Genomic DNA, 26,490 nt, shown 5'->3' on the forward strand with positions numbered 1-26,490 from the left:
ACCCAGATCTATCAAAAAGCAAACTACCTTCTGTCCTTGGACTGGCATAGCCCTGTTTGTGCTCCTTCCTTGAAGAAGAGAGAGCATGTTCCAGCGGCAGGAATGGAGAAAGCCTGCTGCGTGGGAAGCTTCCTCCACACAAAAGGCAGAAAGTTAGAGCCTGGTTTGCACATGAGGTACCATGGAACAGGTTGGGTTGGAAGGGACGTTCCAGCCCATCCAGATCCAACCCTCTGCAGTGGGCTGGGTGCCCTCCACCAGCTCAGGCTGCCCCAGTGCTCACCCACAGCTTTGGGCACCTCCAGGGATGGGGCACCCACAGCTTCTTTGGGCAGCAGTGTCATGGCCTCAGCGCCCTCTGGGCCACCCCTCCTCCTACCTGCTCGTGTTGGGCCTTCATGATGGCGATCTCCTTCTCCACCTCACAGATGTGACTGGTGGCCTTGGCCACCTCGGCCCGCTCCAGGTCACGCTCTGCCAGCAGCTGCTCGATGTGCTGCTGCTTCTCTTTCAGAGCCTCCTGGAGAGCCGTGGTGCCAGAGATTTTACGGGCGTAACGAGAGGAGGTCTCTGTCAGCTGAAGAAGAGATGAAGAGACAGAATAAAGCCATGTTCTCCCCAGTCTAGAATAGCTTGAAGTCCAGGTCTACTGATCATTTATTAGGCTGTACAGAACTGCAGTTCCAGCTTTGGAACCTCTGGGCCCCCACAGGCCAGGTTAATGAGTAGGCAGAAACCTTGCTCTGCCATGCTGCAATGGAAGAATCACTTTCCAAAAGGTGGGAATTGGGTTAAGAAAGATTAGCATGCACTGTATTGCCTGCCTTTTAAAATATATTTTGTTGATGCCCAGCATTGGTGCAGTCCCAAAGCGAGCTCAGTTAGGAAGATTGAACTCAAAAGGAGAGTGGTGTTGTTTGGTTGGATCCACTCCCAGTGATGGATACTGCACCCTTGTCCCCAGCCAAGAGGACTGCAGGTGCTATGCAGCACACACTACGTCAGAGCTTTTAATGATATTTCTGCTGCTCTGGTGTCTGCCTTCTTGAGCATCTTCCAAAGCACAAGGCATGTGATCCAGGAGAGTGTCAGCCCTTGGAGCTGAAACGCAGTCACTGCAGGGCTGGAAGGCAGAGCTGCTTAACAGCACACTGCTACACAAACACATGGGCAGGAAGCAGTGGCATTTTGTGCAGGGATCTTATAACAAAACTTGCACTTGACAGCAGAGCTGAGGTGCAGCCCATTGCAAATTGTGACTCTAATGGTCACAATTGCTCAGTGTCTGGTTACACCTCTCACATCCGTGGAAGGAGTCCAATTTGTAAGGTCGGAAACCATATCCCAAACTCCACTTTCCTCATCTCATTGACAGGGAAGGAGCAGCTGCCCCAGTGCAGCTGCTGAAACCGAACTCCAGCCCTCCCACCTCGCAGAGCTGAGTCCCTCAGCAGATGGAGAGTGGAAAAAGCCACTTACCAGCCCACTGCGGCTGGGCCTGCCCCCAACAGATGAAGCCACGGAGCTGACGGAGCTGATGGAGGAGCTGCTGGGGCTGTGGGTTAGGGCAGACACTCCCATGGCCATCCGCTTGCTCTTCTTTGCCTTGGCAGGGCTGGTTGATGGAAACCCAATCCGAATCACCTTGTGGATGGGAGCAAAGAGGCCGAACTTGGGAGGGCACTGAAAATACCTGCAACAGGAGAGATGCTCTGTGTCAGAAGGGTGATAGCATCCACCTTGCCCAAGCCCTGCAGAAGGGCATTGCCACGCACTAATTGCTACACATTTTGATGAGCTACCAGGAAAGAGCCATGTGGTTGCCCAGATAGTAGCCCAATACACAAATGCAATGAGAGCACACACACTCCTTCCTTCAAGAAGCAAACCAGGCCTCCCCAAACCAGCATCTGGGTGCTCTCCACCCTACTTGCAAGAAAGTCGCACAGCAAAGTGTATTCACAAATCATACAGCTCTGCACTGTGTTCTACCAGTAAATTTGTCCTTCCAGAGCATGAGGAGTAGCAGCTTTCAGCTCAAGCTCTGCCAGCACAAGTCCTTTTTCTCCAGACGTGAGCAGCTGCTTCCAAACGGCTTTTACTTGGAAGCGGTCACAGGGCTGCGTCACAGAGCTCTGTGTGCTTGGGAGGCCAGAGAACAGCCTGATCCCCATCCAGAAGAGAGCAGTTTGTTTTCAAACACCTGCTCAATTCCCCACTCCTCCCCCCCCTTCCCCAAAAAATAACCCTTAAAAAAAAAAAAAAAAAAAAAAAAAAAAAAAGACCCTATGATCCAAAACTGCTTAGCCCCTGTTTGCTGCTAAGGCTCTTGGGTTTGGAAAATCCAGCGTGCCACAGGCAGATCTTAATCCAGAATGGAAAAAAAGCAGGAAAATCTGTGTGACCTCTTGCAAACCAGACAAAGCCTTCCTCAGCATCATCTTTTCAACCACATCTGGCACAGGCAGCCCAACAGCATGGCACTGGTCTACACGTTCTAAACACAAACTGCTACTTGGGGTTTTACAACACAGCCCCTCAGCAGCTGTTTGCAAATTAGAACCTGCATCACACTGCATCTACCCACCTACTTTTAGTCCAGACTGGAAGTGGTTGCAGTTAACTTTTATATAGTTCATAAACAAGAATTGGGTCCAGAACACTTGGCAGCAGAAACATCTGCTAGAAAACCTTCTTCAGCTTGAGGAGAATCGGTAAATTCAGCTGATCTACCATCAGCTCACTCAGAGAGCTCACCTCAGCAAGGATGGGGATGGAATCCTTTGCTACTCATTTACCCCTTGTCCTTAGCACAGCTGTAGCAACCAGGTACTGCAGCACAGAGCCTTGGGCAGCCAAGCCAAGCATGCTCACTAGATGGCAACAAGCACTAAAGCAGAGCCCTTGGCAGTCTCTTCCCAGACTAATTCTGCAGGATGAACTCAGGGCAGTATCAGGAACACCTAGCAGCCATGGCAAACATTGGAAAGGCAGTTTAAGAGGTGCCTACATGTCCCAAGGGAGTCAGGTTTATTATGAGGGCTTTCCTCTAAAACCCTGCTGATGAAATCAGTGCGTGCTGGCAGCTGCCAATGAGCCATTCTCACTGCTGCAAAACCAGAAGGTTAGATGAAAGCTCAAGGGATGAGCAGGGGCATGCGTTTACTATGCTAGGAGATCTGCATCATTAGCTGGGATACACAGGGCAGGGGTGCCTTACACCTTCCCCTAAATTTCCCCTCTTTAACCAGAAACTCTGAATTCACTCCATTTCCTTGATCCTGCCATAGAATCAAGAGCAGGAACAAAGCATGAAATGCAAGACAAGAGACATCTTGCAGACACAGTACACAACATAGCAAAATAAAACCATGACACAGCAGTTCCAGAAGTAAGATGGCCTTCAAAAACTGGGCTTTCAAAACCCAGCAATAGAGGTGTGAAGACAAGAAGCAGAAAGCACCCTGACCACTCACATCTGCCTTCCTCGCATCCCATATGCACAGAGACAATAAATCATTTCTTGACAACCTGAAGATTAAGCTTAGAGATAATTTATTTTGCATGATAAAGAAAGCAGGGACTTGGATCCACTCCATCACATTGATTCTTTTCATTTGAGAACAGGCTGGAACTCATCCATCTGCTGCCAATCATCTACTGCTTTCTTGCCCTGACATTGAACAAGGCAGAGTTTCTCTGATTTTAAATGAGAACATATGACTGCTGATTCAACACAAGAAACCTTTATTACAGAACCTGAGATTTAACAGCAGAGGAACTCTCAGTTCCTGAGTTGTTTCAAAGTTAAAGCTCACTTTTAATGCAAGTTTCCCTTAAGAAGCTCTGCAAAATCAACTGTATTTCCCCTGAAAGGGGCTCGTGGAGGACAGGAAATCAGTTCCACCTGTGTTGGATGAGGGTCAAAGCACTGATCTGAACATCATCAAACTCAGGATGTGATTCTGGGGGCACTCCCTCATCTCATTTCTACGTGAACAGAAACATCACTTCTTGGGAAGCTTGCTGGGTGTCCCCGCCTGGTTATCTAGATACAACAAAGACTTTTTTTGAGACAAAAATGACAGAAGAGTCCATTGAGGCAGAGCTGGTAAGATCCATCAGCAAAATGAGCTGAGCTGGGCAAAAAAAAAACGGATGAGGTTTAACAAAAGCAAGTGTAGAGTCTTGCATCTGGGGAGGAATAATTGCATGCACCAGTACAGGTTGGGGGATGAGCTGCTGGAGGGGAGCTCTGCGGAATGGGACCTGGGTGTCCTGGTGGATGACAGGTTGGCCATGAGCCAGCAGTGTGCCCTGGTGGCCAAGAGGGCCAATGGCATCCTGGGGTGCATTAAAAGAGCGTGGCCAGCAGGTCGAGGGAGGTGATCCTCCCCCTCTGCTCTGCCCTGCTGAGGCCTCATCTGGAGCACTGCGTCCAGTTCTGGGCTCCCCAGTACAAAAAAGACAGGGATCTCTTGGGAAGAGTCCAGCGGAGGGCCACGAAGATGGTGAAGGGCCTGGAGCATCTCCCCTATGAGGAAAGGCTGAGTGAACTGGGTCTGTTCAGCCCGGAGAAAAGAAGACTGAGAGGGGACCTGATCCAGGTCTATAAATATCTAAGGTGTGGGGGGCAGAATGGCGAGGCCAGACTGTTTTCAGTGGTGAGTGGAGACAGGACAAGGGGAAACGGCTGGAAACTGCAGCATAGGAAGTTCCGCACCAATGTGCGCAAGAACTTCTTTACAGTGAGGTGACGGAGCACTGGAACAGGCTGCCCAGGGAGGTGGTGGAGTCTCCTTCTCTGGAGATGTTCAAGACCTGCCTGGATGCCGACCTGTGCGACCTGCTGTAGGGAACCTGCTTTGGCAGGGGGTTGGACACAATGATCTCTGGAGGTCCCTTCCAACCCCTACAATTCTGTGATTCTGTGAAATAGCCGCCCAGGGAGGTGGTGGGTCACCATCCCTGGAGGTGTTCCAGGGCCATGGAGATGTGGCACTGTAAATGTGGACAGTGGGGATGGTGGGGGTGGGTTGGGGATCTTAGTCTTCTCCAATCCTAGCAATTTATGATTTATGAATTACGGAATTAAATACAAGAACAGATGACAACCAAAAAGCAAGAACTGGATTCTTCCTCCCACCTCACCACATCCAGCCAAGCACCCCAGCCATTCCTCCCAGCCCCAAATGGTGTTTGGTGCCATCACCCAAAAGGTGCTCGGACCCCACATGCCCGGGCTGAGTTTTGGGGTGCTCAGTACCTTGTCCCAGCCACAGCCCCATCATTCTTCCCCAAGGGCTCATCCAGCTCCACTCCACACCACTCTCCTTTGGCAAAATCTGTCTCTCCCACGTAGCGCACAACTCCTGTCTTCGTCCCACCAACCTGTTGGGGATAAAATGCTGAAGGTTAGAGGCAAAAATGGCTTTAGTGCAGGTCAACTAAAGCTGGGATAGCTATGGAGTGAGAAGGGGGAGAAAATGATATCAATCACATTTTCCACTGTAGATGTAATGAAACCAGAACAGATAATTTTCACACCAAAGTCTCCTGGCACTAAAGATATCTTTCCCATCTACCAGCAAATCTCCCACTTTTTGACATGCCCGTCTGGGAGACGTCAGGACAAATACAACAAGAACATCAACTAATTGCATACAGTCGCTTGTCAGGCCTTGAAGGAGTTCAGCCCTCCAAGCACAGCCTTCTGCAAAGAACGAACATCTGCACTAATGGGGTTTCAGCTCTCTGCTCTTTCAGCTGGCAGCTCTGGGACAGGATTTCAAAGGGATAATCTGAGCAGCAAGGCATTCACACTGCTTGTCAGCTCATCCCCGTGTAGGGTTTGCTAGCACATAGCCAACAGCCCTTCCAGCAAACCTCTCAAAATAAAGATATTTTGTTCAGAAAGAGCTGTGCTTTTACCTACGCACTCTACATCAATTCACTGAGTTAAAATGCCATGTGAAACAGGGTCGTCTTGTACTGCGAGGCTTCAACTGCCACCTGGTTTTCCACCCCCACCATGGAGAAATAAGAACAAATCACACCTTTTGCTCCCATTTGTACACTTAAAACTTTCAATGTGCAGAGCAGACCCCAGGACAGCACAGGTCAGGAACGCACAAAGCCGTGCTTTGATCACTGCAATGAGAACATGTTTCACTGAGCAGCAGCTCTACCAGCTGCCACTATCTTTACACCTATGGGTTTCATTAGATATTTGCGCTGAGACAAGAAAGATGGAGAAGTAGGAGGGATGTTCTAAGGATTCGAGTGAATCAGCACATAATTTAAACCTTTTTTGGCCTCTGCTAAGCCTGCGTTCAAGGAAGAAAGCTTAACAATCTTAAAATTAGATCTACAGCTTCTATCTTAATGACTGGTGGTTATTAATTTTCTCAATATTAAATTTTATATTAAAAAGGTGCCAACAAAATAATATTATCCTACAGAAAACAGCGACAGAACACAAATCTCCAATCTTACATACTCTGGGCTGAGGATGTAACAGATTTACCAATCCTTAATCACTAAATATCCTGCACATGGTTTAACACAAATGGAAATGAGTGTTCCCAACCTAAAAATAACTGCACCTGAAAGAGCACAGCTCTGCAGGATGGGTCCTACCCCACGTCCCAGGAGGCCAAGCTGCATGCAGCTCAAGTTTGTCTTCTGTAACTTCCCTCACTAGGAATTTAGCCAAGTGTTACTTATGGAGAAAACTCGATTCAGTGCAGGAAGGAGGAAAAGCATCACAAAGAAGTTTTGAGGTCCTAAACTGTGCCCAGGAGTGAAATGGTTTAATGTCAGCAATGGGTACTTGGCCAGTTATAGGTTCAAGCAGTCTCAGTAAAATTCTTTACTCGTGGTCAAACAGCAGCCCTCTTTTTTGACTTATTTGAGTTTAGACAGTTTTACTCTCTCAATATTAATGCAATGATTTAGTGTCCTTCTAATACGTTTCTTGAGCTGCAAGTTGAATTCTGTAGAGTTGTAATTCATCTTAACATCGTCGATAGGAATTTAACACTTCTGGGAGGCTCCCTCAAAAAACCTGATGAGCTCCCTCCATCAGTGAGATTCTTACCACACTGCAAAGGGCCACTTCCACACACCACAGAAAGTCAAAGGGTGGATAGGTTGGAAGAGACCCCAAAGACCATCCAACTCCAACCCCATGTTGTGGGCTGGGTGCACCCACCAGCTCAGGCTGCCCAGGGCTCATCCATGGCCTTGGGCACCTCCAGGGATGGGACACCAACAGCCCTCTGGGCAAAGAACTCCCCCAGATGGCTGCATGATTCCATTTTACTTTTCTCTTTTAAGAGTCATTCTGTCACACTCGCATGGCAGCCCATGGTGAACCTCCTAACTTCTGGCAAACACAACAAACTCTCACGGATGGAGAGCCTCGAGAACTCATCCAATGCAGACACGCAGATTTATTCAGCCTTGATAATCTGTTAACACTGCTAAAACAAACAACATGCTTTGGAAAAAGCCAGCTGGCAGGTCACATCAGCACACACAGAAAATGTGCTCATCAAAACAGAAGCGTTTGTTTCTATTCTACCCTTCGACAAATCAGAACTATCACACCTTGGAAGGAAGATAGAAGCAGTTTCACTACAAAATAAAACAACTGTCTATAACTGTCCATCTGGCACAGTACTCAGGGCCACAAACACACCTCCAGCACTGAGTGTATGGAGCTCCCTTTCCATGCCTCTGTGCAGAGATCTGTGTTTTGACCTCCTCAACAAAATCTCTCCAGCAGTCTTAAAGTCTTGAGCTTGACCTTCAGAATGATGAGAAGCCACAGATACAAAATGGCTCTGTATCCTTCAGAGTGCACGAGAAAAGCACTGTGCAGTCATCAAAGAGGTCCACCCACCTTCCTGCTATCTGTAGTAACACTGACATCCTATTTTACTATGGCTTTCTCATCAGAATGACAAAATTGGATTCAGACCAGTATCCCAGGGCTGGAAAGGCAATGATGCTGATCTCCCAGACACTGTCTTCATCAGAGCTACGAATGTATCATTTAAACAATTTGTCCAATTAGCACCAGGCCATGCCTTGATCTGGCTGCTGCAGGTCCAACTCCTGTCATCTGCATTTGCTCTTTTCCCTTACACCCTGCTTTTACTCTCAGCAAGAACCTCAACCCAGGGCCTGTGAGTGACACACTGCAATTCACTGCTTAGGCAGAGGGGAAAAAAGACCAAAAAACACTAATTCAGATCAACAGGGACTGTTTTCCAGTGTCAGGCACAGTTCACAGGCTGCAGACCCCTGCTTGAGCACATCCCCAGGCAGAAACCACAGAGATGGTGCTGTGCTGCCTGCTCACAAATCTCATACTCCATCCCCATTCATTTTCTCTGCTCTTTTCCAAGCCATTTCCACAAGGCAAGGCTGCTGACCAAGGTGGGAACATAAACAAGCCCAACATACTGACACATCTGTGCTTTCTTTACTCAGAGGACCATCTTACAATCATACGATATCCCATGGAAGAGACCCATAAGGATCGCTGAATCCAAGTCCTGGCTCCACACAGGACCACCCAAAAATCAGCCCATATATCTAGAGCTATAGATAGGCTACAGGGTGTTGGGCTGTGTGGCTGGGGAGCACCTCCACGCACAGCGTGACACCAGTTCCCCAGTCAGTGGTCACAGCTCAGAGCATGAGTGCCCAACCTTTTGGCCTGCCTGGGCCACACTGAGTGAAGAGGAATTGTCTTGGGACTGCCAACTACTTCTAATGAACATCATGAGCTGTTCTTGTTCATCTACACTGACAGTGGATGGTACCAACAAGAACTGGAGCCCATCTTCATGGAGGAGTGCTTCTAGCTCCTGTTTGAGGGGCGGGCTTTCCCCAGCATTAAGCTGAAGCAGCCATCTTTTCCCTCAGACAGGCATTTGCCTTTTCCTCGTGCTCATCTCAGGAGCATATTTCTACTGAGCTGAGAGCGAGAAGCTGCTTCCCAGCTCCTTGCCATTTAGCTCTTCCAAGACTGATGGCAGAAGATCATCACACAGGACTTGACTTATAGAGAACGCCTTTAGCAGAAGCAAAGCAGTTTGCATCCAGACCCTTCAAATCATGGGAAATAACCACCTGGAAGTACAGGGGGATGAACACACACCTATGGGAAGTGCATGTCAGCATTTCCAGGGGTACATCCCAGCTGGCAGCCAGGCAGAGCACCCTGCTGGGTAAGGTGGAGATCTGGTTCATCTTCAGGTGTGTAATTACAGTTCATGACAAAAGAATTTTTATAACCTCTTTTAACCCAAACATTTACCTCCATCCCCGCAGCACAGCACTGCTGACACAAGGCATCCAAACACATTTATCTTTCAGGCAGCAGTGAGAAAATAATGCCCTCGGGATGCACTGCAAGGGGAAAGCCTGCAATTACAGCATCCCTTCCTGGGGCTGCCTTTGATTCCAAGTCCGCCCATGTTAATAATACAGTTTGCTCTGCCATAAGGCACTCACAACTCTTATTTAATGTCAAATTTAGCACACAGAAGACAAGCACTGGCCAGTGCATTGGCCTAAATGAATGGTTAGGAGGATGTGTGCATGCACAAAAAGCCTCCAAGGGTTAACGCAGCAGCAGGGCAAAGGCAGCAGCTTTTTATTTGTGTGCTGTTATCTCTTAGTTTCACTAAGTTCCTCAGTTCCTTCCTAATGCCCCACATGCCTTCACAGCAACCAGACTTCAGTCCCAGGGCTGACACAGCTCAAAGCAAGCTGCCAGCAGAGCTCGTGGCTGCCTGTGCTCAAGGAGAGAGGCAAGGGCTGCAGTTCCCCTCGCTGGGAGCTGCTGATGGGAAGGATTTATCACTCAGCTGCTTAAAGGCTTTCTGCAGCTCTGGGCTGGCAAATAAAGGCTGGTGTGTAGATTTGCAAGGGGTGCTAGAGAAGAGGACACGATTAGTTTACTCATGAGAAATTCCTGCCATTTGCCAAGAGCAAGAGGTGGCAACACGCTGCTGGCAAAAACCACTCTGCAGTGCACAGAGGGGAAAGTGATTGCTATCACATGCCTGAGGTGAGCCCAGAGCACCTTCCCAGCAGCCAGAGCTGCCTGCCAGCAAGGCAAGGCTTCATCGTATCCCACCTTCAGCGCTGTCCATTGCAGCAGCAACTGCAGCTTCAGCCACCTCCAAGTTCTGGCAACATCACAACCACAGAATCCATCTAAGGAGTATCTGGGGCAGCACTCCACAGGAATACAGTCAATCAGGAAACATCACGGCCCTTAGGTAGTCATGTTTGTTACTACATTTCAGTATGGAATTGTGCAACCTCAGTATGGGAGCACAAGGATGGCTAAAGGACAGAACATCTCTATGAAAAGGATATTCTTTATTTAGACTTCCTCACTGAGAAGTCACCTCCTTCCCACCGTTCTTAAGCAAGCACTTTAGGGTGGAATCAGTTCAGCTGCTGAACTGCCTCCCCCTCAAAGCATGTAAAATGCATTTTCTTAGGGGGAAAAAAAACACATAGCGGAGATTCCTCTCAAGCAGAAAGTGCTCAACTGCTCCATCTCCTTTTCCATCCATTCTGTCCCTGGAGAAAGGCAACAAGGCAGACTCGCATTAATGGCAGCACTCGGGCGATTGGCACACTTTGGGAAGCTCTCTTCTCACTAAAGCAAAGGTTAATTGTTTCACATTCATCTGCCAGACCTCAAGAAATGAGTTCCGCAGCATCACAGTGAAGGGCTTTTTTCACCTCTTTAATGCAATTTTTGCATCTCTGGGAAAAAAAAGTCTGAGTTCAAAAGTGCCAAAGGCAAACATTACCTAACTCTTTTAGTGGAAAACTCCATTAGGTTACTTTTAGCAACTGCTTCAGTTGGAAAGGCTCTAAGAACAAAGACATAGAAACACAAAAATGGCTCAAATCCAGCTGATGGCTGGACTTGGTGATCTTAGTGGTCTTCTCCAACCTCAACGGTTCTATGATTCTATCTGTTCTTTTCCCAGATCTCTGCTACTGCATGCAAACATCTCCTAATATTTCTCTAAGCTGAGAGCTTCTGCTCGTTTCAGATCTGTTCTTTTGAAGTTATTCATTACAGTAACAAAGAACAGCACAAATTCTCTAACAACATCTGGGGTGGATAAGGCAGCAGGGAGGGAGGGCTTCCATTCATTTATAAACAAACAGAACAACAACAAAAATACAGTCTAAACAAAGAAACAAAAAACAGAAGGCCAGGAGGAAAACCACCAACAGTCTCTATGACACGAGCATGCTGAAGGCTCAGCCTGCATTGCTGCTGCTAAAAGGGGCAGTCCTCACTTGAGCACTGTCCCTCCAAGAGGTAAAAGGACAAGAGGGAAGCAGACAAACCAGCCAGAGGAGGACAGATTCCTAAGGTTGCTTTTTCCCCATGAGCTTATGAATGTTGAACCCATCAGTGTGTGTGAGCAGAGCATCTCTGTTGCTGTCCCTGGAAGCAGCGGGGCCAGCAGCAGGGGTGATGCATCCATCCATGGAGCCAAACCCTTGTCTATAACCAGAGAGCAGGTCTGCCTACACTTCCCAGCTGTAGCTATTGGTATGAGAACCACGTGCCCCAAACAAACTACACAGCTGGGAGCCAGGCTGTCCAGGATGCACAAAGACCTGCCCCTGGAACCTGCTATCCCCATTGGCTAAAGTCATCTCCATCCTTCAGTTCCACGGATAAAGTCAGAAGAGATGTATGCTCTAATGCTGGCTTCTTCACAACAATTGATATCACAGCATTCATCATCCATACTAAACAAAACTGTGATACTCTTTTCCTTCTCAAATGCCACTGAAGAAATGACTCCTTTGCTGGGACAAACTTGCAATAAGCCATTTTAGCACAAGTATACCACCAGTTACTCTAAAACAACAGATATCAGTCATAGATAACCCAACCTTCAGTGCAATGTCCCACCCTTCAATAAAAATAATCACAAGTTTCTTTCCACATGGGAAAGGATTTAACATCACATCCAATATCTTAGAAACTGGAGCACCAAAAAATGGAGTAAAGAGTATGCATGAACACATGCAACAAGACACACTACTGCAAATCCTTCAAAAGTTGTGATACACACCATTATGGAGAGCATTGCTGGGATAGAAAATAATATTCTTCTTCTAGTTCCCTCTCATGTTTGAGTTACTCTCCTTCTGAAGGCACTCTATTGTACTGGGCAAGCCCTGAGCAAGCAGTGCTCTGGAGTAAGATGTCTTGCACCAATTAAGAGCAAAGAAGATATCCACAAGACACTGCATCCCAAATAACAATTAATGCAGGAGTTCAAAGCCTGCTTGGCTGAGGCACCCCCTTCCCAATGCCACATTCCACCCCCCATCTCACCACCATCCATCATCCTTCCCTCACCCCAAACCTAACCAGAAGCACCCAGGGATGGAACAAATCCCTTCCCTTCACCTTTTGAAGGCTCCCCCACCATCAACTCACCAGCACGCGGTCCCCGAGCCGCAGGTCCTTCTCCCCTTTCTTCACAGACCCACTGTCCGACAGGTTGGATCCCGACTCGTTGCCCGTCTTCATGGCGCTGTTGAGGACGCTCTCCCTCAGCGGGATGACGCGAGTGGAGAGCGGCGGCGTGGCCGTGCCCGAATGCAGGGACAAGTTCTGAGCTGTAAGCGAATCCACGGAGGGGACGTCGCTCCCTGAGCCCTCAGCCACGGGCTGCCGCATCAGCTTGGACGGTCGTGTGAAAATCCCCTGCAGCGGCTGGCACTCGAAGTAGCGCACGCCTCCAACACAGCCATCGTTCTTACCCACGGGATCATCCAGCACGACTCCTGCCCACTGGCCCGGAGCAAATTGTGTCTCTCCGAGGTACTGGATCACTCCTGGCTTCACTCCGTTCACCCAGACCCGCTCGCCTACCACAAAGTCTCCCAGGAAGTCATCGCCCACCTCGGCAGCCTTCGATCCCGACTTCTCGGTGCTGGAGGTGGAGGTGGCACTTTGCTTGTGAAGAGGTGAGCCTGCAAACCAAGGGGAAAGGGCTTGGTATGAGGAGGAATCCTACATCACCGAATCGTTAACGATGGAAAGACCGCTAAGATCATTTAGTCCGACCATCAATCCTAGGCCATGCCACCCAGCGTGACAGCTTCCTTTTTCTGGAGCACCTCCAGAGATGTCGACTCCCCCACCTCCCTGTGTCAACACATCACCACTCTGAGAATTTTTCCCAACATCCTCCCCTGGAGCAACTGATGGCCATCACCTCTCACCCAATTGCTGTTACCTGGAGAAAGAGGCTAACCCCCATTTGACCACAGCCTCTTTTCAGGGTGTTGTAGAAAGGCAGCCGAAACACCAGCAAAAGGCTTTTATAAAAACGAAACATCTGGGAGCATGGCTCAGGTTGCACATTTACATCAGGCAAAGGTTAGAAACAGGGCAACCCCATTAATTACAAATCTTCCTTGGCAGAAAGGCAGTTTGAACAGAAATCTCTACGTGCTGCTCAGTTTCTCCAGATCCCACATAAAATAAAGGACAAACTCCGTGTCATCATCCCCCATTATAACATACATTCATTCCCAGTTCCATTACAGCATTGAAGGATATTTTGCATGGCAGTGTGAATAAGATCAACAGAACAGGAGTGCTGGGAGGTGCTTAAAAAAGGGGAACCAAGAGCAATGCCAGCCACCTTTCTGTCCTAAAACAAGAGTGGGCGCTGATGTTTTAGTCAACTCTATAGAACCACAGGTCTGCATACAGTTAACCCAAGCATTGAGTGCCCCACTGGAGGACGTTAATAGCTTCTGTGGGATCCAACAGCTGCCTTTGCAAATTATTTGCTTTTCCCAGCTTCTGCCTTTGCAGAGCAGAAGCCAGCAGTGAGCAGACACCTGGGGTATGTTTAATACAAACAGAGCATCTATAAACAGGAAGCATCTACAAACCCCAATTAGCACAGCTCTTCCAGAGCTGACCTTCAGTGTACAGAATTCAGACCTGCAATAGGGAATGCTCTTATTTCTACATCAGCTGCTCGAGCTGAAGCCAGAACTATAGCTATGCTTTGCTGGGACAAGAAAAGCTGCAGATGATGCTGGAAATTCACTGTCCCCAGAGGTTGTGGCCAGCTTATCTGGGAAACAGAAAGCCAAACTTTCTGTAACATGATTACAGAATCACAGAATCATTAAGGTTGGAAAAGACCACCCACATCATCCAGTCCAACCATCAGTCCATCACCACTGTGCCCACTAAACCATTTCCCTTAAGTACATGGCTGCACGTGAAGGATCAGCAACAACTCCAGCAAACAAGTTAGCAGTGACCCTATGCTTGCTGACCCCAGTGACAAAATCTACTACAAACATCATGCTTTCAGCCTAGGCCCCAGAGGAACTAAAATAAAGAGCATATGGACTTCATTAAAGCTTCCCCAAGTCAAAAGAGGGGGGTGGGCAACAGCTCTTGGACAGGGCAGGCAAAGAAAGTTGAACAGTGGCAGGGATGATCCAAACGTGAGTGCTTATCTGAACTGTGAAATTCATCCAGCCTCAGCCATCACTACAGCTCAGCCAGCACCACTTCCACAGCTCTTCTCAAAGTAATGGGTCTGACAGATCCAGCTCAGCTCCTGCACAGCCCAGAGAACACAAAGCTCTCAACCCGAAGTAATTTGAGCTGTGCTGGAGGTCTGATTCCAGGGGAAAGAACACAGCATCAACACTTGAGAGTTGGTACAAAAGTCTTTCGCAGTTTAATAGCCAGATATGGCTGCAGCGTTTTATCACCACAGCCCTTCAGAAGCACAGAAAGGAAGAAAGCTGCTCCAGGGCTGAACAAACACTGCAGCACAACTTACACCCCCATCCAGAAGCACCCACCAGAGCAAACACCTCCAAAAATCGTCTAGGACAGAAAAAAAAGCAAAGTGGGAGTTTCCATTGGACTCCTGGTGCCACACAGAATTCCAGTAAAAGAAATAAAGCCGACATTTTAGTGGGACTTCATAGACTTTGTTCATTTTAGTTGCCTGCCAAACTGCAGCAATTACAGCATCTTGGAGAAAGTGTCTAATTACAGGTTTCTGAGGAGAGCATGCACTCAGAAGCATTATGATCATTTAGCATAAGGCTATTCCAAGAGACAGCGTGTAAGAGAAGAACTGCCAGAAGGTTTACTTTCATTACAGCTGTAGTGTAGGAACTTGGTATTCCAGTGCATGCTTTCATTACCCATATACAAAAATTACCAAGCCACCAACTTTCCTACAGCACAATTAAAAGGTTTTGTGCACTCTGTTTCCAGGGAAAACAACAGTGGTCAAACTACACCCATTCTTCCTGCCTTCAGATCTGGCAGAGCCATTAATTAGATGATCACACAACACCCAGAACAGGCTAAAAATCATGGAATCCTTAGAGTTGGAAGGGATTTTAAAGAGCATCTGGTCCCACTCCCTGCAAGGCATGGGGACACCCACAGCTCCATCAGTGCTCACAGCCCCTCCAGTCGGACCGTGGGTATCTCCAGGGACGGGGTATCCATCACCTCTCCAGGCAGCCTGTTCCCATGCCTCACCACCACTATTGTATAAAACCTCTTCCTTATATTTCATCTAAATCTCCCCTCTTTTGGTTTGAAGTCATTTCCCTTTGTCCTATCACTACTGAAGAGTCTGCCCCCTTCGTTCTTACAGCCCCCCTTCAGCAAGAGCTAGGCCAAGCTCCAAACAAAGGCAAAAGGCAGCAGTGACTGATCTGTCCTTGATCCCAAGAGCATATTAGAATAGCCCACAGCAGAAATTAGCTGATAGCAGAACTGGCTAATGGCATTGTCCTCTAAGAGCTGACACTGGGGGGTTACCTTTCCTAAAGGAGCTGAGTGGGAAGCCACCAAGGTGTTCAGAATTCCTGAGCTCTCTCCAGCCTACAGGCACCCAAACAGCTTCACCATGCCTATGTCACCTGGATGTCTGCTTGCCCTGGTTGGCCTCACCAACGAAGCAGGAAAGCTCCATGAAAAGTTGCTAACAGCAAAGCAACGGTATAGATCTCAGGTACAAAGCAGAGAACAGAGTTACACTAGAGAAACAAAGAAAAAACCCAACAACAACAAAAAAACCCACAGATTTTGAGTACCTTCTGCTCCAACCCTCCCACCAGCAGTTACCTCATGATGGTAAAGAAGAAATTCCTGCTCCTTCACACCCAAAGATCACTGCCTCCCTCTCTGCTGCTCCATCCAACACGAACCTCAGGACAGACAGCAGCTCCTGCCTGGCTCTGCTCCTAGCAGGCTCTGAGACACAGCACAGTGTGTGGGATCTCCTCTGCTTCGGCTTTCCAGCTTTACAACCCTATTGTGCTCATTAGTCAAGCTCATTCTTTCCAATTTAAATGGTCTTCCTGTAGGTCACAGCTTTCAGGGCTGAACAACAATTTAGAAATCAAAGTCAGACGCAGCATCCGCTAAACGCACATCTTATCCAACTCTAAATCTCCATTTTCCCTTTTGCTTTTGTAAGGCTAACGCAGCCCTGCTGCAGCCCTTTCTGTAAGCTCCTCCCATGGCAAGGCTGATGCTGACCGGGCACCCCGTGCTGGTTCAGGCACGGAAGCCAGACAAACTCCTCTGAGCTCAGCACAGGGGAGGTTAAAGGTTTGGATCTGAAGCTTCAGCCTGCTCACATGGCTCTCATTACTGCGCCAACGAAAGCCATGTGTCTGAAATCCCTGGAGCACGGTACAGGAGGAAGAAACTCCTTCACACAAGCTCTGCTCCTTGCCTTCTGCTTCAGCTTTCCATCTCTTTCCAGCATCAGCAGGGATAACTTTCACAGCAAGATCCCAATGACACACACAGCCTCGTGCTATGAGTGCCATCCATACCCACCAAAGCCGCACGCCCTCCAACACATCCATGTCTTCTGACACTCATTCCTTATCACTGTGTAACTGAAACAAAGAGAAAGGAAACTTTTTTTGGAAGGGGAGGAGGGAGAGGGAAAGAGAAGTAGTTTAGCATGAGGAGCAGTGCACAGTGAGCATTACCCATGTATTTCCTACTCCCTGCAGAACTCTTTTGTCATCTCACGGCTCCCGCGATGCATGCCAGGCACCCCGACTGCCAACAGCACCAGAAACTCAACAGCCTGTTGTGTTGCCATGGGAATCGGGAGACAGGCAGCTAATTGATAAAATGGAGGCACATTGGGCTTAAAAGAGGGAAAAAGAAAAAAAGAAAGATATCCCAGAGTAGTGTCTTGTGCCAGGAAGGGAGGGAAGAAGGGAGAAAATGCACTATATTCATAACATAGCTATACAGTGCCCCCAGAGAGGGCTTTCCTTCAACATTTTAATTGCCAGAGTTTTTCTTGTTGTTGGGTTCGATTGTTCCCAACCACCAGGCAAACAAATAGATCTGCACCTAACACAACACTAGCTTAACCTGACAGATCATACAGCACCCCAAGTTGGAAGTGACCCATAAGGATCATTGAATCCAACTCCTGGCTGCACACAGGACCACCCAAAAATCAGCCCATATATCTAGAGCTATAGATAGGCTACAGGGTGTTGGGCTGTGTGGCTGGGGAGCACCTCCATGCACAGCGTGACACCAATTCCCCAATCAATGGTCACAGCCCAGAGCATGAGTGCCCAACCTTTTGGCCTGCCTGGGCCACACTGAGTGAAGAGGAATTGTCTTGGGCTGCATATATGTAGGTTGCTCCAAAAGTAATGCCTTTTTTTTTTTTCCATGGAAATGACAACAACTACAAAGAGCACAAGAACTCTGATAGTAACATTCTCAGTTACAAAATGCTATTTTCACTACCATTAGCCCTTCCTTTTTGCTTGTAAAAAAATACGTGGAGGTGACTGACCATCATCACTGCTGAAATGAAACCACCTCACTGGTGGCAGACTGCAAGCCATGGCTTGGGCATGGTTGGCTGAAAGCTTCCATACAGCCATGGACCAAAGGGCAGTCCAGAGCACCAGTTTTCAGAGAGGCCTCAGCCCCTGCTGAATACACTGTTGTCTGTCCAGGCAAGAAACAAGGGGTCCAACCTGCCGCACAGCTTCCTTTGGCTCACAGTGGTTCTCCAGGTTCCCACAGAGGGATCAGAGCAGCTTGGAAGACACAGAAGTGATATTGTTGGCAGCCAAGCAAAACCCAGCCCACACTGCTCTACCCAAATTCCAATTATTGAGCACATCGACGAAGCAGCTGTTTCCTGCAAGATTTATCACGGCCTTTTCAAGCTGTGGGAGAATGAAGAAAGAAAGAGGGAAGAGGATGGCTGCAATGCTTTACAGGGAACGGCCGAGTGCCTGGCAGCACATTGTGGGAGGAAGCAGCCCTGGAGATTTATGGCTGACTGGGAAACAACGACTGAAAGCTTTCCAAGTTCAAAGCTGAAAAGTTGGGTCTATAATGGCTTATCTCACGGGACACGAATGTAAGGGCTGGCATGGAGATGAACTCTGCATCTGGCACCCTGAAAATCTGTCGTCCCTGCTGTTCCCTGGAGTAAGCCCCACTGTGCAGATATCAAGATCTGATGCAAATTTCCACATCACAGGCAATGATACCTAGAAAAAAAGTCTGCAAGGAGGAGGAAAAGAAGGAGGAAAAGAAGGAGGACAATAAGAAACCAAATGGGAACTATGAATGAGCAAGGAACAGCAAATGGGAACTGCTGCAAAGTGGATTTGCTCTGAATGCAAGGAGGTGCCCATTGAGGCCGATATTTGTCTTTGGGAGGCAGCTGGGAGGGCACTGAACCTCAGACAGACATACTGAACAAAGGCATTCACATAAAGGTCTCATTCAGGAGGTGGCTGGTACGAAAGCTGCTCTCCCATGGGCGAGACAAGCATTCCCAGTGCCCACTGGAGACAGCAGTGCTGGAACTCTGAGTTCATAACAGCTACACTAGATCAGATAACATCAGGCTGGCTGTTCTTAAACTGGGAGAAGGTATTTGTTATATGCCCAGATTTTTTTTTTTTTTTTTGTATAAACAATGGTATTCAAGAAAATACATTTAGCAGACCCTTCTTGGCAGCACAGGGCACAAAGGAAGTGACTAGCAAAACATGCACACAATTTCTTTCACTGAGTGGTAATTAGCTTGCAGCATATGGAAGGATCTATTCATCCAGATTAGTGTTATTTTTTTACATAATTATTATTTTTAAAACCTTAAGTATATTCTTTCAACATTTGTACTTCAATCTGCTATGTGATATTTTCCAGCCTGAAAACAGAATCCATCTATCACATCCCTTTGCAACAGCACCCTGTTTTCCTGGAAAAGAATGCAAACAAAAATCCCAGACTATTAAAGGTGTTTTAGGTTTGACAGAATCAGAGTCATTAACACTGGAAAAGACCTCTAAGATCATCCAGACCGACCACCACCTACCACCAATACTGCCCACATCAGTGCCACATCTCCATGCTCCTGAACACCTCCAGGGACGCTGACTGCCCCACTCCCCAGCAGCCTCTGCCAGTGCCCAACCACTCTTTCAGAAGGAATGGAGCACCCATGCCTCCCTCCCCAGCCTCCAGAAATAAACCACAGACCCATTTGACAACCTAGGGCTAAAGTAATCCACGGTGTACTGAATCACACAGGCTTCATTCTTTCCTAAGAAAATAACAAAAATCGCTAATTGGAACGCTCCACTTGGAAGCATTATTTGCTTTATCGACTACAGCTGATCCTAACAGAAAATACAGTTTGCCATTTAGAAAAAGCACTTAGCTGTAAAGACTCAACACGCCCCATCCCCAAACCCCTCAAAGCAGTCACCCTACCCAGATCCCTGGGATGCAAACCCTTAAGAACTACACGCTGGGAGAGTCAGAAAGCAGCTAGAAAGCACAGGGCCACAATATCCCATGAGAACAGCGTGGTGGATGCACTTACTTGAGATGAATTTGCAGGGGGTTCCTGATGGGGGCCACTCGAGCAATGCACGGTGACACCGCCGTCCCCAGATCACTGGTGCGCACACCCCTCTGCCCAGTGGCACTGCTGCAAGTTCAGCTTCCAGCACAAGTGTGGCTTCCTAGAGACTCTCCTTTTCACATGAGCGTGCAAAAGCTCGGGACTGAGCTCAGCACAATGCCTGCATGCCCTGCACACGTGTCCATGCAGTTGTCTGTGATTTCCTCGGCTGTGGGAATCTGTAAGGCAGGAGCTCAGTTCCGGAGGTGCTGCTGCAGAAGTGCAGACAGCTGCTCTCAGTGAGCTGATCCAATGGCAAAAAAACAAGGAGAGAGGCAGACACGGGTCTTTAATGAGACATGTATAAATGGTTTCCCAGGCACAGCTCTGGCGGCTGCTCAGAGAGAGGAGCGGTCTCAGGACACCTTCAAAACTGCAGAAATTTATCTTCAGTACCAAACACTGCAAAGAGTGGCCAAGCAATCAACCAGCAGAGTTTTGAACTCACCAGCCTTCAAGTGCAGGATTTTTGCTCAGGCATTGTTCCCATGCAAAATCCATTCAAATGGGCTTTGCTGCTGCTCCTACAGCAAATGGGAGAAGAGCAGCCAAGCAGCACATTGCTCAAGCAGGTGTGTGCAGAAGGGCTCATTCACTCAAAAGTGATGGAATTAGCTCATTGCCAACGAACTCCAGAAGAGAAGGCACCGGAAAATAGCCCATCTTGTTCCATCACAAGCAATAACTACTTGACAATCAGACTGAGTCCAGTCTGCTGCGTGTGTGCAATTTGGGATGCTGACTCACAGGATACAAAACCTGAGCAGCCACGTGGAGTGTCCCTACTGCTAACAACCAAATCATACCCTTATTAAGGTTGGAAAGACCACGAAGATCATTGAATCCTTCCCAGTAGGGGAAAGAAAGGTTAAATCACAGGGACTGGGAGAGCCTCATTCAGCTCTGGCTCCAGCACAGACACTGGGCACAGGGCTTTCTCCAGATACATAATGCACATTGCCTGCTCTTACATCACTCCAGCGCTCAGATGATTCAGTAAAGCAAAAAAGTTGAATAGGATTTGGTTCATTATAGCCAAACCCCCATAGGCTGGACATCTGTGGGAAGCAGATTTCCCTTCCATGGTGTCCTGCAAGGAGCTGCTGATAGGGAGCAGGAGGGCATCCAACCTCTATATGCCTTCAGCATGTGCTCACATCTCATTCTGCAGTGGGTGCACTGAATGTTTAAGGATTAACTACATCAAATCCCACTAAGAGCATCTCACAGTTAAGACAATTAAAATCAGACTCTCAGTCATCTCTAAATGTCATCTGCAAAGCTGATTAAACCAAGATAGATTCAATGGCCTTTTGTATTGGTTGGCATGCACCAAATCACCTTCTTGGGAAAGGAGCTCCCAAGGTCCCTCCCTTGTTCAAGACGGAAAGCAGAATGGGAGCAGGGGATAACGTACTGCAAGGCATCCCCCCCTCCTGCATCACAAACACCTGCACTAAGCTGAATACAACCTTCATAAGCATCCCATAATCAATTCCCTATCAACTTTCCAAACACTCTTAGCAGCCACCTCTTTCTGTCAGGTTCTAAATTAACAAACCATCAATACTCATCTGCAGTTTTTCTTCTGTGCAACACTTGAAAGCATAGAGCTGTTTTCTTCCAGGTAACTCCTGAGCAGGTGAATGCTGTGTGCTGGAAACGTGGCTGTTAGTACAGACTGATAAATATCTGTTGATGCTGCAGCACCTAACCTAGAAATTACAAGTTCAACAGACCCATGAAGATAAAGCAAAGCCCAATCAAACTTGACTGTTGCATCACCAGTGTTTGTGTACTGGCTGCTGATCTAACTCACGAACATCCATTCACTCTTGCAGCATGGATTTAATTGAGGGCAGAACCAAAGTGTCAAAACCAAATGTCTGCTGGTCCCTGGAGGCATTCAAGGCCAAGCTGGATGTGGCTCTGGGCAGTCTGGTCTGGTGGTTGGCAACTCTGCACAGAGCCGGGGTTGAAACAAGATGACCATTGTGATCCCTTTCAACCCAGGCCGTTCTAAGGTTCTATGATAATAGCAGGCTCAGCCCCATGGTATGGAGCCATTTCTCCCAATTTACCAGTGCACAACACCCTAAGTTTAATATTAATCAAGAGCCACAAAGTTTTGAATAGACGAATGTCAGCTCCCTCTGTCTGTGCCGGTCAGTCAGCTGCTCGGGGCACCACAACCACATTGATTGTGTTTCAGACAAAACAGTAGTTTTGTGTCTTTCACATTTATTTCAAAGTGAGAATTAATAAATTGGTGAGCAAGAAAAAATAGCCCTTCTTCTTGCAGCTTAATAAAAAGCCTAAACTAAAACAGTGAGAAATCCTGTTTAGATGAACAAAAAAACCACCAAACAACGATTTCTCAAAAAGGAATGGTAACAACAGCTCTAAAGACCCCAAACCTCTGATCACACAGCCCAAAGCAAGCACTGTTGCTGCATCTAACTCCATCACAGCTACCAGCAAAGTACAGCTCATCTACACCAGGCTCAGACTGGATGAACTTCAGTCTTGCAGACAAAGACACTGGTGTGGGCTGCTCTGCCTCTACCAGGATTGTCCCATTCTCATCCAATGCTGTCTACATATACTGGTTTTCCTTTTTTCCACCACCCTTCTGCCAACATTCTTTGACTGAAGAAGAGATTTAAGAACCTCACAAAGCAGACAAAAGCACTCAGAGCAGCAGTACAGCAGCTTGGTTGGAGAGGAAAGCCTTTCCCATCAGCTGGCTCCAGCATTCCCTTCACCTGTTCCACCAGCTGGAGGCTGTGTGGGCCCATTCATCACAGCTTCCATTCTCTCTCCATTTTGCAGCTCCAGGCAAAAGCAGGCTTTTCCCAGGAGGGGGTGGGGTAGAAAATAAGACTATGAGCTTTTTTAGAAAAAGAAATCCAAATGACATATCGAGCCCTTTAGAGTGTCCCACACCTTTTGCACAGAAACTTTGCTTACATGCAGGGTTGAAGGCAGTAAAGTTCTTTAGTTGAAGCATAGAGAATAGGCCAACACATGTTGAAATCTGCTGTCCTCACACAGCTAGAGATGAATTTTCAGTCTGGTTTTAAGAAAAACAGTTACCAGAACAAAGTAAAACTTATTTTTTCCATTGTTTCAGCTTTATGGAAGAGAAAGGGAGGGGGAGAGTCATCACGGACACCACTCATTGAGGCGGACGTTTTCCAAGAGCCCATGCCAGGTGCCTCTCTCCTGCTGACTTTCAGTGGAAATACCCATTTAGCTCCAACTTAAATAGACCACAAAAAGCCCTCAGACCTTCCCAAGCATCACATCAGGCAGGAGATGCAGTAAATCTCCACACTGAGAAAGTTCAGTGACAGAGAGGCGGTAAGAAACTGTGGAACCAGAGTAAGAGTGTCCAGGGCAAAACTCAGATATGCCATGCCCATTCTTCCGCACATGCTATGACTTTGTCATATGGGGTCTTCACAAAGACACAAAGCCGTGAATATACACACACCTCATGTTTCTATCAATCATATTTTGTGTTATATAAGCTGTCAGGAGTACATGGAAGCACTCAGCAAGGTACATCTCCACTGCCTGGAAAAGGAAGAGATGAGAGATGGATGAGAGACTCTTGACTTTCTACAGAAGAATGTGAACAGAATAGTAGAAAAGAAGCAACCAAAGCACCTCTGCATATTCCGGTCAAAGAATAAAAGACAGCATGTTTCCTACCACTATTTCAAGACAAGACAAGACTGATGGGCTCAGGGGAAGGCACAAGGAAGAGTTGAAGCTTCTCAATATATGTTTGCAGCAAATGGTTTCTGACAACTCTCAGGTACAACTGAAGAACGAACACCTTCTCTTCATTGCCCATTTGGATCAATCCATGTGCAGGATCTTCCTGAGCCAGCCCCAGGTTACTGAAGGCAGCTCAGAGCCAACAGACTGCATTTTATTTTGCACTAATGCATTTTAATTCTGCACTTTAACAGATCTGTGGCTCTCTTTTACAATTGCATTTCAAGCTTAGGAGACTTCTTTCTTCCCCCCATTACTGCCTGCACTATGGCTGGGCCCTGCCACCCAGCGATGACTCTGCCCCAGGCTGTGCTGAGCATCCCATGCTGGCAGAGTGCTGTAGCTGAACAAGGCACAAAGGCTGCAGCAAACAAGTGCTGCATTCAGCACAGCAGTCCCATCAGCCCCCAGTGCTGCTCTCTGCAATGACTCCTTCACCCTGCAACACACATGCTGTGTTTGCTGGGATGCTTCTGTGCAAAGCCTCAGAGGGAAGAGAGAGGCCTTGGGGTCTGCCCCATCAGCTTTTCTTAGGATAAAAACCAACTGAAAGCAGCTCCACACCATGCACAACTATCAATCCACTGTGCCTTGAGAGATTCACACCCAGTGGTAACTAGTCACTTAGAGTCCTCAGAGTTCATTTCTCAGCTACAGACATACAGCAAGAAGAAAAAAGTGGGGGAAATACAGAAATGAATCTGGGGAACAACTTCAAAATAAACACATAATCCTTACCCTAAGAATTTCCTTTGTCAACCTGAGCATCCCTCTAGGAAACAGACAAGGAGGCTTTTATTTTCTTTGATTTGGATGCTAAACTAACAAATGACTCTAGTATTAAGAACCAGTAGAGTCAAGTCGCCAGCTGAGAAACAACAGTGATGTTACATTCCCATTGTAGGGAATGATCTCTACTTCAGCCCATAATCTCATGTGGTCACCAGCCCCTCAAACAACACCTTGCCAGTTAAAGTTAAAACTGTGGTTCTGAAACACTGTTCAAATTAAGAACAGCAGAGATGATGAATGCCCATGAGCAGAGCACAGCCCCTGCCACGTGACAGCAAAACACAGCCAAATTTGCTCAACACTGAGCAGAGGCATTCCATGCAAAGACCCCACATACCTCACAAAGCAAAACAAAAACCACAGCAGTCAAAACAGCCAGAAGAAAATGCTAAACAACACTCAAACCCTTTTGAAGTGTAATTTATACAGCAGTCTGTACAGCTTCTGTATATCCTGGATATAGATAAATGGACAATAAGACATGTATGTGTGTGTCTAGATAAATCACTGTTGATATCCCAGTGCTTCCAATGGTTCTACTGAAACAAAGGCACTAATCTGAGATAACTAGCGCAGGGCAAATTACCTTCAGTGCCTGGTTCTCACTAAAACATTGCCACAGGCCAGAAGCAATGGCTATAGGACAGTGTTTAAGGCGTTCCAGGGTGAGGTTCCCATCTGCACAAGTATTACCAGCTCTTAGATTTTAATGAATGTAGGACACATACAATTCCCTCTCTGTCTCGCAGCACCACACCAGTGCAACCTTTTGGCTAAAAAACCACTGTCAACCAAAATCTGCCCAAACTTGGGTTGGGGGCTATGCATGTTGGCAATCCCATGCTTTGTGGCCATCTCCAACTGCCAGAGCAATCACACCCATACCTAAACGATCCAGACAGGAGACATCAGTTGGACGAGGGAGGATATTTGTTCATATTTGTTTTGACCCACGCTCAAGATCAGCCTCCTTACAAGATGAGCGATTTCTCACCTTACTGAGCACCACTGGGTCTTTGCCTTTAAACCTGGCCGTCACTTGGCTCAGCTCATTGACCCCACTGAGGGAGTTCCTACCTTCCTTTGTACCAGTGGTGACAGTCGCCGCTGCTGTCCCTGATGCTCGTCCCACTGGGCTGGAGTGCTTCACTGCCCTGCCAGGGATTTTAAGTCCACTTGGCTTCAGCATGGTTGCTGCCTCTGTATCTCAGGTGGTGCTACCAGTGTCTCCAAGTGCTGTCCTGCTGTCAGCATTCAGGCTCCTCGATGTTGGGTCTCTTCTTCCATCGCCACAGACCTAGGGGGGAAGAGCACAGAAGTCAGATTATTGAGAAATAAGACAGACAATGGGTGGGAGAGCACGAGCAGGCTTGCAGAAAGCAGTGCCCAGCTTCACGTGGGTGATATGATCTTTCTTTTCTGCACCTGTAAAATGAGGGAGATTTTCTTTGTCTCCTATTTTTATGTTACAGCCTTTTCCTTTATCTCGCTAAGTAACTTCCAGCCTGGAGACCTAGGTTAGAGCAGAAGATTCTCAGAACCAAACAAGAATTCAAATTCAGTTTGGGAATGCTGATTTTCTTTAAATCCTAAAGTCTCATCTCATGCATTAGAATCACACAATCATTAAGGCTGGAAAGACCAATTAAGATCATCTAGTCCAACCATCAACCCATGCCCTCTCTAGGTCAGTTAGCCAAGATCCACTTCTCCTGTTCTGCAAGGGCCTTCCCAAAGCAGCATTACAACCCCGTGGCACTACACCTCATTGCATCTCCCCATGTTCACACAACTTCAGGGCAGTTCCTTCAAACCAACACGAGGAGTACGGAGGAGGTTCAACGTTCAT

General features: G+C 47.5%; 1 protein-coding gene across 1 annotated transcript in view; it reads right to left on the reverse strand.

Annotated features, from left to right (window-relative positions):
- The window catches only part of CLIP2 (CAP-Gly domain containing linker protein 2), a gene marked incomplete at both ends in the record, with an annotated part of 44,026 nt that extends 18,196 nt beyond the window's left edge, over window positions 1–25,830 (reverse strand). Inside the window, 5 exons of the mRNA XM_079545263.1 lie at window positions 380–577; window positions 1,480–1,693; window positions 5,267–5,391; window positions 12,512–13,050; window positions 25,719–25,830. Of these exons, the coding sequence (XP_079401389.1) occupies window positions 380–577; window positions 1,480–1,693; window positions 5,267–5,391; window positions 12,512–13,050; window positions 25,719–25,830 (1,188 nt within the window). The remainder of the gene's footprint in view (window positions 1–379; window positions 578–1,479; window positions 1,694–5,266; window positions 5,392–12,511; window positions 13,051–25,718) is intronic.
- Window positions 25,831–26,490: the final 660 nt, after the last annotated feature.

Source organism: Tetrao urogallus, assembly GCF_951394365.1.
Source record: "Tetrao urogallus genome assembly, chromosome: 20".
Taxonomy (NCBI): Eukaryota; Metazoa; Chordata; class Aves; order Galliformes; family Phasianidae; genus Tetrao; species Tetrao urogallus.